Raw genomic sequence first — 17,857 nt, 5'->3', positions numbered from 1 at the left:
GATTACACTTTGCTAAATAGGGATTGTCTTTTAAAAGAGGTACGTGACTGTCCAATAAGCAGCAAAAACGTGCAACATTGTCTATAGTTTTCAGTTCTTCTGGACAATTAGTAGAAGCCTTACCCTTGAGTTAATGAGTTTTGCCAGGTAATAACTTTCAGACTAGCACAGGCAGCCTTTGCTGACCTGAATCAATGCACAATTACACCCTTGTCCTGAGCGGAGGGGTATTATGTGTCTGTGGAACAGAAGGGGTTTTGTAGGGGGTGTCTGTAGGGTTCTGTGCAGTTCTACCAGGTCTCCTATTTTTACAATCTTATGCGCAGTGGAGAGACGGGGAAGGAATATCCAGGAATGGGGGAAGTTAAGGTTCTGTGACAAAGCTGGACAGACTCTAAGCAACAGCAAGCATTGTCTACAAAATTAGTTATATAAAATTAATCTCGGCAAGGCTTTGTATATCTGTATAATTGAAAGAAAAGTGTATTCTTGCACACGTCAATAAAGCAGCATTAAGATACCAAATTGTTACCTTATCACAGACTAGAATCCTGCTCCAATCATGGCTTGATTGCATAAGAATACACCTTTTTGTAAGTACACCTTTTCTGGATTTTATTTGTACAGTTTAATTGTTTGGCAACATTACAGTGCTCAGTACTGCAGTATTTCACTTTCTGTGAGTGCGGTCTGATGGGATCTCCCAAAATATCTCTTTCAGAAACATGAAACCCCCTGTGACATGATTAGATTTAAAATGTAAACTAGCAGATTTCATACTGTATGTAATACTAAGAGAGGGATTTTTTTGTGTCTTTTATTTGAAGAACATAGAACAGTTCCATTCATAACTCGTTTCCATGTGACAAAAGGAACACAAATGGTATTTCATTTCTCAGCTCTGGACTGGGTCCTCATTCCTGTCCTCGAGACCTGCCTGTGGTATGTGACACAGTACAGTGGCTCCTCGGGGACCTTATAATTCACTCTTCAGAAGCTTCATGGGTTTCTCCATATTGGCCAGAAATGCTTTTAATAAATGCATTGAACAAAGTAACAGTCCTGGAGCACAGGCGTATGCATTGATTAACTAATTCCTTTTTTGATTCCTTTCAAATAGAGCTTTGAAAATAAGTTCTGCCTTCGCCCACTTCGTAAGATGTTTGTTGTAGTTTATACAGCTAATGAATGTATCTGTACCCATATGAATCCATTTTATATTATACAGTATATAGTATTATATACTGTATAAAGAAAGAGTTTTTTGTCATGAAAATAAAAACTTTTTACATTTACGTTCTTTGGATGAAAATGGTGCCTGACATTCAATAACATTTCCCTTCACTTTAAGGAGATTAATAAAATCAACGACAACCAGGTGTTATTGAAAACAGCTACATTTATTATACAACCATGTGGCAATATTCAGCATTCCAAACACAGACATACAAATAATAACAGAATCTTTGAAAGCAAAGCCTCCCACCCCTGAAAGTGAACACACACAGTACTCAGTGCTTAGTATTACACCAGTAAACATTCCAGGCGCTCCGACTACTTGACACTGACACTACAGCACAAGGATTATCTTCAGACCCTCGGAGGCTCGACAGCTCTCTCCAGCTCCTACAACTCCGTCTTCAGGAGCTTCTTGGCTTTCTGCATGTTGCTGATCACTAATTTAAAGACATAAACATTTAAAGTACTGGTCAAAAACTATTTTGAACTGCATTCAGTTTACGAAATGATCCCACTTCATTGCTGACAAAAATAATATTATAAAAAAGTATTTTACAATAGTTCTGGTGGAGGGCTCTCAGGATTCCAAACTTCATTTCGCTTATAACATTTTTAGATCTTGTATTTTGCGATAGAAAGCCAGTGTTTCTGTTAAAATTATACAGGTACTTACACAGGTTGATGTCTGATGGCTCATAAGCATAGAGGCGATTGGCGTATCTCCCTGTAATGTCAGCTCTCACAGTCAGGGAAGGATCTGTGTGGGGAAGAAAGCACTATCAGACACTTCTAACACTTATCAGCATCTTTTTTAGTAGTAGCAGAAATAGTAAATAACAATTTAATCATTTTTTCCAGTACTATTAAACTTAGATAATATTAAAGCGCTATACAATTTGGTTATGGTAACTGTGGTCAGTGGCTTATTTATTAAATCTTTAGATTGTTCCTTAATAATTCATTTAAGACCTGAATAGACTAACTCTATTCTCTTGAATAGAGTTATTCTCTTCAGTCCTGAACTGAATTCATCAACTGACTGCATTTATAGATTTCTTTTCGTCACAAAAGATCTGTCAGAATTATCTGTAGTATCATTATGGACTGTTGCTTAGATATCCATTCATCCAGCCACATGCTGGTCACAACAGGAAACAGCAGATAACCTCTCTCATGAACACGGGGCTTTTTTACACTGTGCTTGTAGTTCACTCACCTACAAAGATAATTCTGGGCACATACTGGCCATCAGGAGACAGGTGCTTATCTGTAGTTTCATACTGTAAAAAACACAAAAACATCAAGATACATAAATTGTTTGTTATGGAATCAGTGGGTGTTGTAGACTTTTGTCTCGGAGACATTAAGGATCTAAATTTAGCATTAAATAAAGTTCTCAGGTGTAAGAGAATAAGAAAGATTCACCTGCTTTGCTCAAACATAAAAAAAAATATCACAAGGATTCTGCATCTCAGATAAGAGAAATAAAAATAGTTACTATTTTTATTTAAAATTTTTCTTTGTGAATCTTTATATTTTAATCAAGTCCTGTATTGATTAAACAGTCATCCACCTTACAAGCTCCTTATCTTACCCAACTCTGTTAAGGTTATGAAGGCAGTGGTGCACAATGTATAAAATAATACCTAATAATCTAATTAAATGACTAGTTCTTGTAGTCTTCTTCCTTATTTCTCCCAGGTTTTTAGCTTACCACCAAGTTCAGCAGAATGAAGTCTTCATTAGCCATTTTTTGGACTTCTTTGTTGTTAGCAAACACCTTCTTCAGAGCTGTGTTGTAAAGGATAAAAATGAACTTGAGAGGACTTGTAGATGTTTCCAAAGGAAAGCTGATAGTGTGTGCTTTTCAAACTGTTAACATCAGGTTAAACGCCCAATACAAACATATTTTTATTGCGTGCTAGGAAGCAGTGTGAGACTGGCAGCGTACATGAATTAATGAATGAATCTATGAAAGACCATGATGTAGACAAAAATGTAAATGAAGAGGCTATATTAAGAATAAAATCAAGGGAACCTTTCTGAATTTTTAAGCAAACAAAGGACGCTACACAGTTGTGCGTTTGTGATAAGAATGAGGATTGTGTAGAGGCTAAACATTTGTCTATGGGTATCTATCAACGGATGCATTCAGGAATGGCACAAAATTACACAGGCAGAGAGGTACAGCGTGGAACTGCCTGGGCACCTTAAGATAAGATGAATTGAGCTTAGTCAGTGTGCATGTTTTGGGTGTGTAGTTAAATTATATACGAAAGTAGATTGTACAGCAATAAAGCAATAAAAAAAGATAGTGCAGCAATAAATCTCAGAATTCATGCTGAAGCAAAGACAGTGATGTAGCATATTGTAAATGGAAGCTAAGGGCAGCACAAAGCAGGCATTATGAGGTTTCAGTCTCACCCTGGCTGTGTGGGCAATCTTCCAGGTGATGGATGATCATGAGTGGCTTGTTGCTGTGAAACAGTGGAGAAAGTTTGATATTTAATACAAAATATTACTGTATATCTCCAAGGTTTTATTAAACACTTCTTAAAAAAAAATCTTGCCTTGATTTGGCTCTGAACAAAGCCTCTTCGTATGTCTGGGTCCAGGTGAGTTCATCACCCCAACCTGCAAATCAAGGAGTCTGAATGAAAATGGATGACGGCACACATAGAACTGTAATGCTTTTCTAAACCATGAAAAACAGAAAAGATGAAGACTTCTATTATCACACGGAGGAAAGCTGTGCGCAGCTCAGCAGCAATACATGCATAGATCTTGTTTTCATAAAACAGCACAGAACAGATGCCCATTGTGAGCAGGAGAAAATGTAACATTAGAACATTCGCTTTGCCTGCATTGTAATTAATCACACAGCCGAACTGCGAACGAACAGCTTAGCAAGTGAATGCCGGTAACAGGGGTCAGTGTCAAAGGAATGCAATTATTTTCTCATCTCAAAACTCAGTTACCAGCTCAGGAATTTTGATTAAAGCTAACAGAAGCCAGTCTTTATAAAACTGTGTTTTTAAACAGTGCAAGACTATTTTAGGAAGTGTGTTTGCCGTAGAAGCCATCTGCTTCAAGTGTTTACCAAGTGTTTGGCGCAATTACAGTACATGTACAGACAGAATAGTGAGAAAATGTTAGAGATGCTTACCTCTGGACAGGGTCTGTGGAAATTTCTTTTCTTTTTGAGGAGTCGTCGTTTGTTTTTCAGGCTTTCCAAAGCTGGAAGAAACAGCCACCACCACCAAAAACAGGGAACACAGTCCTTTAGCCATGGTTGAAGTCCACTGAAAGACAAAGGTACAAAAATAGATGAGAAATTAGGATATGAAGAGCAAGAATGCAAAAACTGCAAAACATCTGTACAAAAGAAAGAATAACATTCAGGAGCATTCTGTGCATGCGGTTCAATGAAGTGAGTAACACAAATATTGTTACTATTTACAAATTGCACCAACAAGGTGGAAATGCATTGGATTTGAAAAACAAAATATTTCACCAGTACTGTAGATGTACGCTATGCAATCTACAGTATGTACTCAGATTGCATACAGAGCCAAAAAAAGTATCATAAGTAGACTCTGGGTTTTCATTCTAGAAGCAATTAAGTAATATGAGACACAGTTAAGGAATGAATGAAATAACACCAATCCTATGTCAGTTGCTAAACAAAAACAGAATAGTTTAACCAATAATCTCTCTTTTTAAACATTTTACAAACTACAGAACCCAGGATGCAAGACTGATCTGCCAATGTAATGAAGCAAAAAAATATTGGAAAAAAGAATTGGTAAATTGCACTAGCTATAAAAACATTTCAACTTATCCTTTGTGGAACCCAGCTCCTTTACCACACCCAAGCGAGACTTCAGAGAGATCAGGAGTACTCTTACCTTTTTTCCTGGCAGGCTTTTGGTCTTGCTCTGGGTAGAGGGTGACTTCAGGTCCTGATAGATCTCCCACAGCAGCGGCTCGTGATTTATACACCTGTTCAGCTCTAAAGCCCTGCCCCTTACCTGTGCAAGAATGCAGGAAGCAAACAGGACGAGTAAACTACTCAATTGTTAATACTCATTATTCTCTTCAGTGTAGTTTGCGATTTGTATGTGCATATTTTAAGTCCAGGAACATTTGAGTTTCTTTTGAGTTAAATACTGTAAGAAACTTTTTTTTTTAGGTCTTGGCACTTTTCCAAGTACAGGTAAGCTTTAATCAAGGATCCTGATTCGTCAATAGGCTGATTAGTCTTTTTGCTATTGGTTGAAGGATGGAAAAAAGATGGAAGAGTCTTAGGATTTCCTTGAAATGTGCTTTTCTCTATATTCTGAATCTTACATAACAAACAATGGAAGACCTTAATACAAGTCGAATTATTTTCTGTAACATTTGTATAGCAAATGCTTTTACTACACTGTATTCAGTATAATGTCCTGATGTAATCTGAGAACTAAACATTATCCTTAAATAACATTTTAGTTTATCTTTGAGTAATATACTGTACAGATGAAACATACACAGTGGCTTTAAAAAGGATTTATTTTTCATTTAGTTTTGCTTTCCATTCAAGCAATTTGTATTTGTGATCATAAGATTAATGAATGGCGAGTGCAATATAATAATGTTGTATTTTTGCATAATTTAATGCATGCACTTTATCACATTAGTATAAAAACATGCTTGGTCTTCAACACAATGATTGCAAGGGACCTCTTTGCGATAAAAGTAAAAGCCAGTATTCTTTTGAGGTAACTACTGCATGAAGCCTGTGACCCACTGAGGCTGAGATTGAATCTGGATGAGGTCTAGATTCCATCCAGAATCATTTTAGATGCTTTGCCAAGCCTCTGCTGCAGTCACTTTAAGTGAGACCTTGCTGTTCTTGTGCTGTCCTGACTTCAAGTTTTTCTTCAGCCTATAAAATGACGCTCATTTGGATTTAAATCTAGAGTGTGACTTGACCATTCAAAGATTTTTCACTTTTTTCTCCTAATGAAATCCTTGCTCGCAATGGCCATGGGCTTTCGATCACGTTGTGCTTCATGGTGAAGGGTTAACTAATAAGTATTTTCTTCTATATCCATCCATTTCCAACCTTGTTATCCATCGCAGGGACTTGGGGGAGTCGGATTCTATCTGGTCAAGCGACAGGCACAAGGCAGGGCACACGCTGGACAGGCCTGCTGTCCACCACAGGGAAGCTTGTCTTCTGCACCACCAGACAAAATGTTTCTGTAAACTTCAGAGTTCTGTCTGCTGTGGCCATTATTCACATCGCCAGTGAAGATCAGCAAACTGCCAGAGGCAGCTCGAAAGAGAATAAAGAAATTGCGATCTAATCTTTACTAAGGTGACTAGTTGCAATTAATTCAGAATTCTTTAGTGACTGCGAATTACATGAAAACTGTTTTATGTTTTTTAATGTATTACACAATATGAAACATTTGTTAAATTGCAATGCAATTGGCAAGCAAAAACACTTTTTTTTGCAAAACAACTGTCAGACAAACCACTTTGCAGTAAAAGGCCAAGCAACTGCTTTTTATTACAGTGCCCATGACAGCTAGAAATTTCCTTTCCAAACTGGCTGTTAATTGAGCAAACAGTCACTCTCCGATTTCCATACAGTTCCTGTTTCCGGTTTATGAGGTCTGTTTGCTTAGCACACTGAAAGGTTAACACCCTTCTTGTAGGCAGCTTGCTTTTCAGGTTGTAAATTTGAACTTTTTGAAGTTAACTTTTTAAAGTGATTCAAATGCAGATTAATGCAACCCGATTCCCAAACCAGATGCCAAAAACAACTACACCTCTACCTTATCTGCCACTTATCCAAATGGATAGTAAAAACTATGGATTCCAGAAGCTGATTCTTGATTCATGAGAATTTCTCATCCATAGTCGCTAAAATAATGACACTTTATGGTTTACGAATTGCAATAACCTGTCTAGCAGAAGGTTAAGAATAACCTTCAATTATATTTCAGCTGAAGAAAGCTGTATGTCAAACTTTCAATTCAGAATTTAAGTTTTCCTCTTAACATATGTTTGAATATGTCTGGGCTTGACAGCACTCCATTTTATACAATCAGTTGATGTCTTTCTTTATGGTACAGTACATCTAATGGTGTTTCTTTTTTAAATTCCAGTTTATCTAGACAGACATAGACAGTGGAAATAATATTGTAATTCAGTCCACACAAAGACGCTATCAGAAAATGAGCCTCAGAGAGAAGGATAAAGTGACCAGCCAGGAATACCTTTATTCTTTGTGCCTTAGTCAAGGCTGGATTGGCTTCATAGTTCATGTGCTTCAGTTTTAAATGCACAAGATGAAATGTTTCTTATCATACTACAGCGTCTCTCTTGCCTTTTGCAATGTTTGAGGTGAGCATTAAAATTAACAGTTATAAATGCCTTGTAAAGTACAGTACATCACTAATGCAACCACTGTCTGAACTTTAAAGAGATGTGGACATATTTTTCACACAGCATGATATCCATGGCTACATGGTACAGCATCTCCAAGTCAAGAACACCTGGAGATAATGTCCGAAACTGTACACCTCAGCTGCAGTTTTATTCCTCACCAGGGCTAACAATAATAATGTATAATAAATACATGGAATTTACAATTAACTATTCGTGCATTTGTCTATATATGAACAAGTAATAGGTCTGTGTGTGTCCTGTGATGGACAGGTGTGCTCACCCGTGACCCTGTGCAGGATAAAAAGGCTGAAAAATTGATTGATGGATATTTGCACTAAACTAAAACTCTTATTTTCTGGAAAATAAAACTGGATCATTATAAAAATAGTTCATATACAAGTTTTAAATAATGCTGCTAGCAGACTTCCTGAAAGATAAAGACGTGTGTCCTGGCTGCCTGCTCCGCTCTGAAATGGATGTTTAGTCTGCCTGCTGTGCTGAATCATCACGACTCTTTTAACAGACAATAACCGGATGAACAGACAGCGTCAGCTGTGCCCAGGGGGCTAGGAAGTGTGAAGGGAGCAGCAGTGGACTCCTGAAGAAGAAACGTGACTGGACAGTTCATGTCCGAGCGTGGTCCACAAAACCAGCACTGTCAGACCATCTTCTGTCATTTATTAGACTTATTATACAGCGTGAGCCCATGCTTTTATCTAACATGGCTTAATTAGCACCCATTAAGACAGCGGAGGGAGATACATGACCTCCCTCAAATGTGCAGGAGTGATTCGGACCATAAGGCTCCAGCTGTGAGCTCAGGATCCCAGCCACCAGTCACACTGCTGCCCTGGTGCAGACAACTTCATTCTCCAAGGTATTACTGAAGACTTGTTGTCTGTAATTATAAACGAGCTGCACTTCTTTAACCCTTCTGGTTCTGTCTGGATTGGACTCGGGCCAAACTGTTCTGCTCCACTGTAAGACCCTCAGTATCCATCTGTGATGCAGCCCTCATTGACCACCCTGCTCACACTTGACGTCTCGGGGCCCAACTATGAAAGCTTATGGCTCGGCTCAGCTGATACCTGGACTGGCCATGCCTGGACCACAGGGCTCAGCCTGAGCTCCTGGTAACTGTTCTTCCTGGCTAAGTCACTCTCCAACCTCTTTAACCGTCGCTTAATGGCAGGTGAGCCTGACCGTCGTGGATCAGGACAGATGGAGGACCTCCTGAAGGAACCAGCAGCCGTGAGACTGAATGACTTGAGAGGTGGAAGCTGGGGAAAACACCAGGACTCCAGTCCTCGACCCGGGAGTTTGCCTCTCGTCTCCAGGGCTGATTGAGCTTGGTGACGGATTCGTCCCCAACCCCCTGGGAGTCAGGAAGCAGCAGACTGCTTTTGTGTGTAATGGTTGTATCTTTGAGCTAACGAGGGCTGTGTGGTTTACAGTGGGACTCACAACATTCAATAGTCACACCTTCGTATTGCAGATTTGTTAGATGCATAGCTGTTGAAAGATATTGCTGCACTTAAACGTTTCCTTGCTAAATGTTTCCTGGATTTGTCAGGAACACGTTCCGGGGGTTTAGAAATATCAGGATCACTATTACTGCTGCTTTTGAGAAGAAATACATTGGGGGGGTCTACTGTATGTCATTTCAACATGTCTGTCAATGAAGGACAGTTCAGAGGGCTGTCGTCAGGCAGCAGGAATGCTGAGGTGTCCTTAAGAGAGTGCTGCGTGCTTCCTTACAGAAGGGTGAGTTGTCATAGATCCTAGTAAATATTTGTGGGTGAGGGTGCAGGGAAAGTCATTTCTTGTTCGAAGATTGCAGGGACCATCTGGGTCAGATGCCCCTCCTTGAGAATACGGATGTGAGGAGGAGGATCCTGCTTGAAGGATTTCCTGGCTCCTGAGCTGCAGTGAGTGGTCAATGACGTCTAGGCGCTGCTGTTTGCAGAGCTGCATGGCCCGCTACAGGGTTTTTCAAGGCTGCTTATGCTAATGAAAAGTCAATATCGGGAGCACAGTTAACATTTGCACGAGGGAGGGGGGCTCATTGCTTGAGGGTGTTCGATTACTTTTAAAAAAGGGATCGTAATTCTGTCTTTGAGAACTTCTACCTCAAATCCAAATCTCAGCTCCTCCACAGATTTACTGAACCCATTTAGACCTGCAGTTTTTTAAACCCATTAAGCAAATAGATTTATATGTTTGTTTTAAAAAGCAGCAACTGCTAATGCTCAGTCTATGAAAGTAACAATACTGTGCATAGTAATCTTTCAGAATGCTCCTAAAGCCCTTGATAATTAAACTTAAACTAACTTTAACTAGCTGTTAATTAAATTCCCTACTCGATTTTGTTAAGATTTATTGGTGGTATAAAAGGTTAAAGAAAAATGTCAGGAAAAAAGACGACTATAACAAAGTTTAGATTTGTAATAACGCATCAAAACATTACATGAAATGAAAAAATGAAAAAGATAAACTAATTTACTTCAACAAATGCTTGGACACATGTACTGTGTGCTGTGTACTGTGGTATTTTGTGTGCCCATCTTCTCACTCCTTAATGGCATATAGTATTCCTCATATACGTGTAAAATCAGATTCTAGTGCCTGCTGCCTGTTATTTAACAGTTTGTGAGTTCTGGCAAATCACAACCAATTTTCTCTTTGCAACAGCAGTCTTCAAGTCAATCTGCAACATCTGCATGGGAGTCAAATCAGCAAAGTCTCTTTCTTTCAAAGCCTTCCTGTTTTCGTGAGGAAATTCCTTTGTACATTTTGAAGAATTCTAAGAAGAATTCTTAGGTTCCTTCCTGCAAGGACAAACTTTGAGCAAATTTCTAATCTGATTGACTGTCTAATTCTAGTCAGTGCATGAGAGTCCACGATAACCCTAGCTTTTCAACATTCATTGATCTTTCAGCCGTAAAAAGGACGAAGGAAAAAACAAGCTGTGTCATGATTAACACTCGGCATGCGGGTTACTTCTTTAAAACCTTCTTCAATGAGCACTTGGCTGCTCTCTTTGTGGAAAAGGCACTGTTTTGTTTTTGTCTGACTTCAAACTCCAGTTGAAGAAATCTAGTTCCTTCCAGTATTCAATGGAATAATTTCAGTTGCACTTCTGGTCTGTCGCTTTAAATAAAGTGTTGCAAATGGATACTCATCTTGATAAGGTGTTGTCGAACTGTTTGTCATTGGACTTTTTCAGCTCCTCTTGTATCTTCAAGAATTTTGCCAGGTGACTCAATTCTTTTTCACATTTTGCAGGCATCTTGCAGTGTCGTCCACGGCTGGAGTTGACTACTACAGTAATGCCTCTCCTCCTGTGTTTGTCAATAATACGTCACGTGGTGCTTTTCAATAAACTGAGCGGCTCTGCAGTTCAAGGTCCTCCTTCTTCATTCAGTTGTGTCACTTCTACTTGTCACTTGGACTCTTTTACCATTCATGCAGCCCTTTTTATTATAAATGTCCACGTTTTTCAGCACTTGGTCACAGGTGTTATATTCTCTGCAATACTAATGTTTCTCACACAGAATAACAGAATAGTTAGCACTGATTAAATATAATTTAAAATATACTGATTTGCCCAATGCTTTTGTTAAACTATGGAATTGCTTTATGCATATTATTTTTCCTCTTAATGCATGTTATTATAATACACGTAATTAAGTGTCCCTTTATCATGCTGCCAAGTCCCTAATTTATATTTTTGATGTAAAGCAATGTGAAACAACAGACATCACTAAAGTATGTTTTTGGTTGCTTTATGCAAAAGCAAACAGTATTTTTGTTTGTGACAGTTTACCTAGAAAAACAAGCCTTAAGAACCAATGCTGACATCCTTCATTTGACAAAGTGCCCGCAATGCCATAGAAATATTTAAAGTTATTTATTAGTACTCAAGTTACCCAAGACGAAAGGATGAAGATTTTTTTCGATGTGCACAAGTGTTACGCGGTCTTCGAGAGCCAGCTAGTATAGTACATGCAAAGCAAGACTTGAACGTCTTTGCTGCAAAACAGGTCTATCTTTTGGAAAGCTGATGTTTGTCTTCAAACTTCAGATTTAATTTAGAAACATTCCCTCCTTTAATGTCTGTTTGCCCTGGTTAATTAACACCTTTGTTTTTTTTCTCACATTTGTCATATTTACACCATGCATTTGCTTTGCTTCATCTGTAAATTCCCTTGGTTCCTGACATGATGTACCAGAGTCTTCCCTGCCCTCGCCATGCTCCAGCGATGAGCTCACCCTGTTGCACCGCAGTGCCTTCCTGTACGGTGGGGTCACATTACAGAAAAACAGCAGAGCAGACTGATCTGAATAGCCGTGGCGCTGTTGAATGTACTGAGTCCCTGCCTACAAGACTTAGCAATGCGAAAAGGCAACAGGAGGTGAAATACTACATATATACTATAAAACAGCATCAGAACAGAAGAGTGCACATACACTGTCTGATACAGTCGACAACGGATAGAGGTGGCAGCCCTGTTCTGACACAGAGGCTGGAACAAGGAGACACTTGACTTTTTCTCCACTTAAAAAAGCAATCTAAATGCTCTCAAAAAGTTTTCCTGCGGATTCGTATTGGAGAAAGCAACAGGTGTTACTACCTGTGGATCTGCTAGCTTTCCTCTGGAGTTACTCTGGGAAAATATTCCCAAAGGCTTTTCTCAGGAGTCTCTCAACTTCTTCAGGTCTCTGCGAGACAGATTTGGTCACTCTTACACTCACACACACTCGTCCACGCGCGTGCATTCTTATCTGCACTGGGACTTCCTGCTGATTTCTCATTCTCTCTTTCCTTGGAGATTTTACACTCCATAAAAATGATTCTCCATACAAGCTCACAGCAGACTCATAAATGAAAAAAATTCCCACTATTATTCTGTATTAAAAAGAAGATGGCATTTGATTTACCCAAAAGAATCAGTGATATTGTGGGGAGTGTCCTGAACACCGCGTCTTTGTCAGGATTTAGGAACAGAAACAGGAAAAGAAATTGAATGAGACAATCCTACCCTACAGAACTCCGTCTCAATGCAAAAAAGCATTTCTTTTCATCACCTTGAACTTGAATATTCCATAATCAATGACATTTTACTAAATAATACAAAGATTAAAATATAATAACTCTTTATGACATCGAAATATGCTACTGGTCTATTTCAGGATGTGCAATGTAATTAAGAGATTGTGTGATAGTTCCAGTGCAGCTCCACCTTCAGACAAGATACTGTATGTGCATAACATAAAAATATGCTAAAAAATACCATATTTAGTACGCTAAAAAATTGAATTAAAAGATTCAGAAATAACTTCAAGATTTTAAAAACATGAATAGAAAAATATTTGCATTTTTACGTTTGTTGGTTTCATTAATTGAAAGAGTTGTAATTAACAGTAGCAACTGACATGAAGAAGAATTTCTTTTTTGGTTTGGTACCAAAGTACATAGCAGGCCTGCTTTATTTCATTCTTTTCAGTAGACTATACTAGTAATTAAGACCAGTATACATGCATTAAATATGATCGCTTTAAATATGGATATTGTATAGTATCTGAATACCTTTATTGCCATCTGCTGTTCAATGTTGTGTATTACTTCAGCTCATGAAGTAAGTACTGTACATACTGTAGCACAGTTACTGTATATTCAGAGGTTGGGTTTTTTAAAATATGATTTGAAACATAAAAATCAAAATTGTGAAAAGGGCAGAAGCACTTTTAAAATGGTGCTAAGCCTTATGAAACTCTATGCTGAGTGCCATGAATATAGCTTCACATATTTCTAAGCTGAATGGATAAAAAAAAATTAAAGATAAAGTACACTCTTAGGACCGATTTTTTTTTATATTCCTCCATATAAATATCTCTTTTAAATGTTGATGCCTGATGTGTAAATGCGGTTTGTGTCCTAAAGTATTTCTTTGCAGAGAGTATTAGCTCTATGGACGCGGACTTGTTTGAATCATATGGTACAAAAGTCTTTGTAATGAGGAAGAAAAACAACAAAGACCTACAGTAAATGTGTTGAAAAAGCGTATTGAGTGTTGCAGTTATAGTAAACTTGGCTTAACCTGCTTGTCCGAGGGCTGGGACCCAAGGTGAGCTGGAGGTGGGACGGATGAGATGAATGTACAGTACAAAGGCTTCTCTCGTCCCTCCTGAACTTCCACTGTAAAATTCCCTGTTTCATTCTCAGCACAGGGGCCGCATCTGCAGGCAGGTAGTTGTCTCTGCTCTGGACTGCTGTCTTTTTGTTGTAAATTACACAATTAAGCGATTGTTTCAGCTGACTTTAAAGGAACTGTTTTATTATAGAAGGAAACATAAAGCAGTCACAACACCTGAAAAAGTCTCAACAGCAGACTGTGTTTCTTCTTTCTACTTTTTAGCGTGGATTTAACCTTAACTTGTTTCTCTGCAGCCGTTAGATCTGCTTGTTTTTCATGTTATACAAAACCTTTTTATGTCTTTGGTTTTAAAGCATGTCTAATTTATTCTCCAGAAGAAAATACCCGAAACAGTAAATATAGAGACTAAATGCAGTTTGAATTGGTATTTCTCTTCTTTTTTCGTTATTTTGTGTTCATATTTGGAGGACATGGAAATAGGAGTTTGTATTTTACAACGCTTCAAGCTCATTTAAGTGTACATACCATATTAAGAAACGTCTCAGCGTTGTAGTTTTACTTAAACTTGTCAAAACAGGTCAGTTCACCCAAGAATTTTGTTTTCCCCAAACAAATGCTGTATGATTTTCTGCATTTCATTTGTACACTTCAGTCAGGCTTTTCCTACAGTTACAGTCCGTCGGGAAGTGAATTTTGATCTCGTATCTCCACTGTGACTTGTCACTGCAAGCCTCAAAGCCTAGAATAAATCACAGCCCCGTGTGACTAACATTTTGATTTCAGCTCTTGAAGTAAGCACGTCAGAATCATGACTTCATCTGGAAAAATAAATACCGATCTATCCGCACTTACATATCGTCCAATTTATGATTACAATACACACAGACACTGATTAGATTGAGACGTTCTCTTGAGAAACAAAAATAATGTAACACACTTTAAGGTATGGTTTGACTGGCTTTTAGATTCAGTACATTTGTGTGTAAATTATACAAGGACAGGGAGCAAACTGAAACCAGTATGATATATATATTTGTTTACTGATGCTTAGAAAGGATTAGGCTAGATGGTTTTATTAACACATCGTGAACCTCTAATAGGTTTCCAATAGTCTGCGGGCGCCACCTTCTGGTTAGACAGATTTGGCGCAGTCAATAATTTCCAGGAAGATGTGCCAGTGTTTGTAAAATCGAGATGTTTTATTACTGGTATCAAAGTGCGAATCAGAAGTGTCAGGATATAATGGAATAAAATCATACAATTTTAAGAAAACAAGGCAGAATGTGACAAAACGTCGTTGTTTATTGCTCTGTGTCCCTCACGGCTTGAACATGACTGCTTTGGATACGAACAGAACAGCTTGACCAATAAAGATGAACACATCCTTGTTACAGTATGTCCAGTGTGAGTTGGTTGGATTCTCCAGGCTGCCCCCTGCTGGCCAAGGCAGGAACAGCTACTAGAGAGGTCAGTCATGACAATCAGCTGACACCACCTTTCTGCGCAAATATAATCCTAAATGTTATTTTCATATATACAGTACAGTACGTCAGGACTGACTAGTGGCCTCTTTAAAGCATGAGCGTTTGAAGAGCTTAAGGACGTGGTTAAATCAGATCAATTCTGATTAGGTAATTACATTTGACTTTGAATGATAACCTGCAGACACACCAGCACTTAAATTACTTCAAAATTATCTTGCATCCATATACTGTTGCTGAAAATAATATATGTTCTAATCAGATTGTGTGGCCCAGAAAATCTTATAATTTACAAAGTGTTGAACAAGGACAATAGAATGATGTACTACAATAACCAATGAGATAATGTTACAATTCTCGTTGTAATTATGAGCATTGCTAAGACAAAAAAAATTTGCTTGTTTGTGTCTGCAGTTTATACAGCTCATATAATTGCTGTTCTCATTTGTAAGATTTATTTATACATTATCATTATTGAACAATTATACAGACAGGGACAGAATGTGTTTGATGTCAGAAGCAAGTTGAAAATTACTGTATGAATATGAATATGAAATTTGATATTTGTCACAGATAAAAAACAGAAGAAATTGGAATATTATCCATATAACTATTGTAGAAAAGTTAGAAATTGTATCTTATGAGTTTAACCACATTAACACAATGTGTTGCTCTCTCCATTTGCCATAGGTGATATTGATTATGGAAGATTTTCTGTATTGTTTTTCTTTTCAACCAGCTTCCTTGAGACTGGAATGGGGAACAGCATTAAAAACAACACCTGTAGAAGCCTTCATTGTTGAAATTGGCTAACCACCAAAGTAAGTTAAAAAAAGAGTTTATACAGGTGCATGCTATGTTCAGATCTAGTAATGTGTATACAGCAAGAAGCAACTTGATGCTGATTTAGTCTTTGAACACAATGGTTTTTAATTGGTTAGCTTAAAGGTCATTCCAGTGTGTATTTGTGAACTGGAGCTCGCTGATGCTTGGTCAATAGTTCTAGAGTCTGGGGATAAACTACACAACGGCCGGTTTTGAGCCCAGCTACAAAGGGATTCCAAAACTGCACCAAAGCAGACTTCCTACACACTGTGCTCATTAGCCTGCTGGATGGAACGCAGGCATGGCGGTTCTGATCCAGAAGAGAAGATCCACCGACCCGAAAGAAGACGTTGCCCTGGTGATTTCGCCTTCCACGTGCTCTGCGATACGGGTGCTGTGCATTCGCAAGGCTGCGGAAAACAGCGTGAACCCTCTGGGCGATCAGTAGAAACTTGGTGCTACATACTGTATGTTTAGCAATGTATTCTTTCTTAGACCTTGGTGACACTGGAAATTGTGTGCTATTTTGCTATTAATTACTTTTAAATATACAGGTATACAGTATATATACACAGACATATAAAAAAACAATTCTTCCCTGTTGTTCATTAAAGTATTACCAACGCCTTTGGCATGTACAGTCTGTTTTGAGACACTGGCGTGTTGAGAAATAAATAAATCCTATACAGGGAGATTTAATTCAGCCTTTAAAGCTCTTGTTTATTTTGGAATCCAGCATTTTTCAGACACAGTAAATGTCACCTTTCTGGCAGTGATACTACTGAATCATGGCCAGCATGTATTACAAGGAAGTGGAGTTCTGACAGACTGTTGCCTTTTTTATTTTTCTGTCACGTCAACCGTGATTTCTAAGTATCAGTGCTAAAACTAAACAAGTGTTGGCTTAAAATATTTTGACAATTAAAATAAAAACATACCATTGTTCCATGCTATATTTACCAAGTCTGTCAATGTAGCCTGCGATGCCTGGAGATCTGGGAGAAATGTCCTCAAATGATTCTAGCCCGTCTTCTGGACAGAAAGTTCACAATACTTTCTCAGGGCAGGCCAGGAACAGAACAATTGGAGTTTTCATCTTTGACCTTTCAGTAGTGAAGGTTAGACTATGTACAGTGCCTTGCGAAAGTATTCGGCCCCCTTGAACTTTTCAACCTTTTGCCACATTTCAGGCTTCAAACATAAAGATATAAATTTTTTATTTTATGTGAAGAATCACCAACAAGTGGGACACAATTGTGAAGTGGAACGAAATCTATTGGATTTTTGAAACTTTTTTAACTAATAAAAAAATGAAAAGTGGGGCGTGCAAAATTATTCGGCCCCCTTGCGTTAATACTTTGTAGAGCCACCTTTTGCTGCGATTACAGCTGCAAGTCGCTTGGGGTATGTCTCTATCAGTTTTGCACATCGAGAGACTGAAATTCTTGCCCATTCTTCCTTGCAAAACAGCTCGAGCTCAGTGAGGTTGGATGGAGAGCGTTTGTGAACAGCAGTTTTCAGCTCTTTCCACAGATTCTCGATTGGATTCAGGTCTGGACTTTGACTTGGCCATTCAAACACCTGGATACGTTTATTTGTGAACCATTCCTTTGTAGATTTTGCTGTATGTTTGGGATCATTGTCTTGTTGGAAGATAAATCTCCGTCCCAGTTTCAGGTCTTTTGCAGACTCCAACAGGTTTTCATCCAGAAT

At 38.3% G+C, this 17,857-nt stretch overlaps 1 protein-coding gene and 1 long non-coding RNA gene across 2 annotated transcripts; both read right to left on the bottom strand.

Moving 5' to 3' along the window:
* Positions 1–1,379: 1,379 nt before the first annotated feature.
* Positions 1,380–5,270, bottom strand: agr2 (anterior gradient 2). The gene is made up of 8 exons (XM_088600442.1): positions 5,148–5,270; positions 4,406–4,541; positions 3,810–3,873; positions 3,664–3,716; positions 2,954–3,030; positions 2,456–2,519; positions 1,913–1,996; positions 1,380–1,676 (listed from the first exon to the last, which is right to left on the bottom strand). The coding sequence occupies exons 2-8, from the start codon at positions 4,527–4,529 to the stop codon at positions 1,627–1,629; spliced, it is 516 nt and encodes a 171-aa protein (XP_088456568.1). The 5' UTR covers positions 4,530–4,541; positions 5,148–5,270; the 3' UTR covers positions 1,380–1,626.
* A 10,954-nt stretch (positions 5,271–16,224) lies between these two features.
* On the bottom strand, positions 16,225–17,271 carry LOC148650849 (uncharacterized). Its single transcript, XR_015925586.1, has 2 exons — positions 17,083–17,271; positions 16,225–16,575 (listed from the first exon to the last, which is right to left on the bottom strand). It is a non-coding gene; the product is annotated as an uncharacterized LOC148650849 (long non-coding RNA).
* Positions 17,272–17,857: the final 586 nt, after the last annotated feature.

The sequence above is a fragment of the Lepisosteus platostomus genome, chromosome 12, assembly GCF_059453375.1.
Source record: "Lepisosteus platostomus isolate fLepPlt1 chromosome 12, fLepPlt1.hap1, whole genome shotgun sequence".
Classification (NCBI taxonomy): Eukaryota; Metazoa; Chordata; class Actinopteri; order Semionotiformes; family Lepisosteidae; genus Lepisosteus; species Lepisosteus platostomus.
This window is presented reverse-complemented; position numbering and strand designations above follow the sequence as displayed.

Coding starts and splice junctions, on each gene's coding strand:
- agr2 (XM_088600442.1), bottom strand. CDS start 4,529: ATGGCTAAAGGACTGTGTTCCCTGTTTTTGGTGGTGGTGGCTGTTTCT. Junction 1,997..2,455: donor GCCCAGAATTATCTTTGTAG/GTGAGTGAACTA, acceptor TTCCCCACACAG/ATCCTTCCCTGACTGTGAGA. Junction 1,677..1,912: donor GCCATCAGACATCAACCTGT/GTAAGTACCTGT, acceptor TCTTTAAATTAG/TGATCAGCAACATGCAGAAA.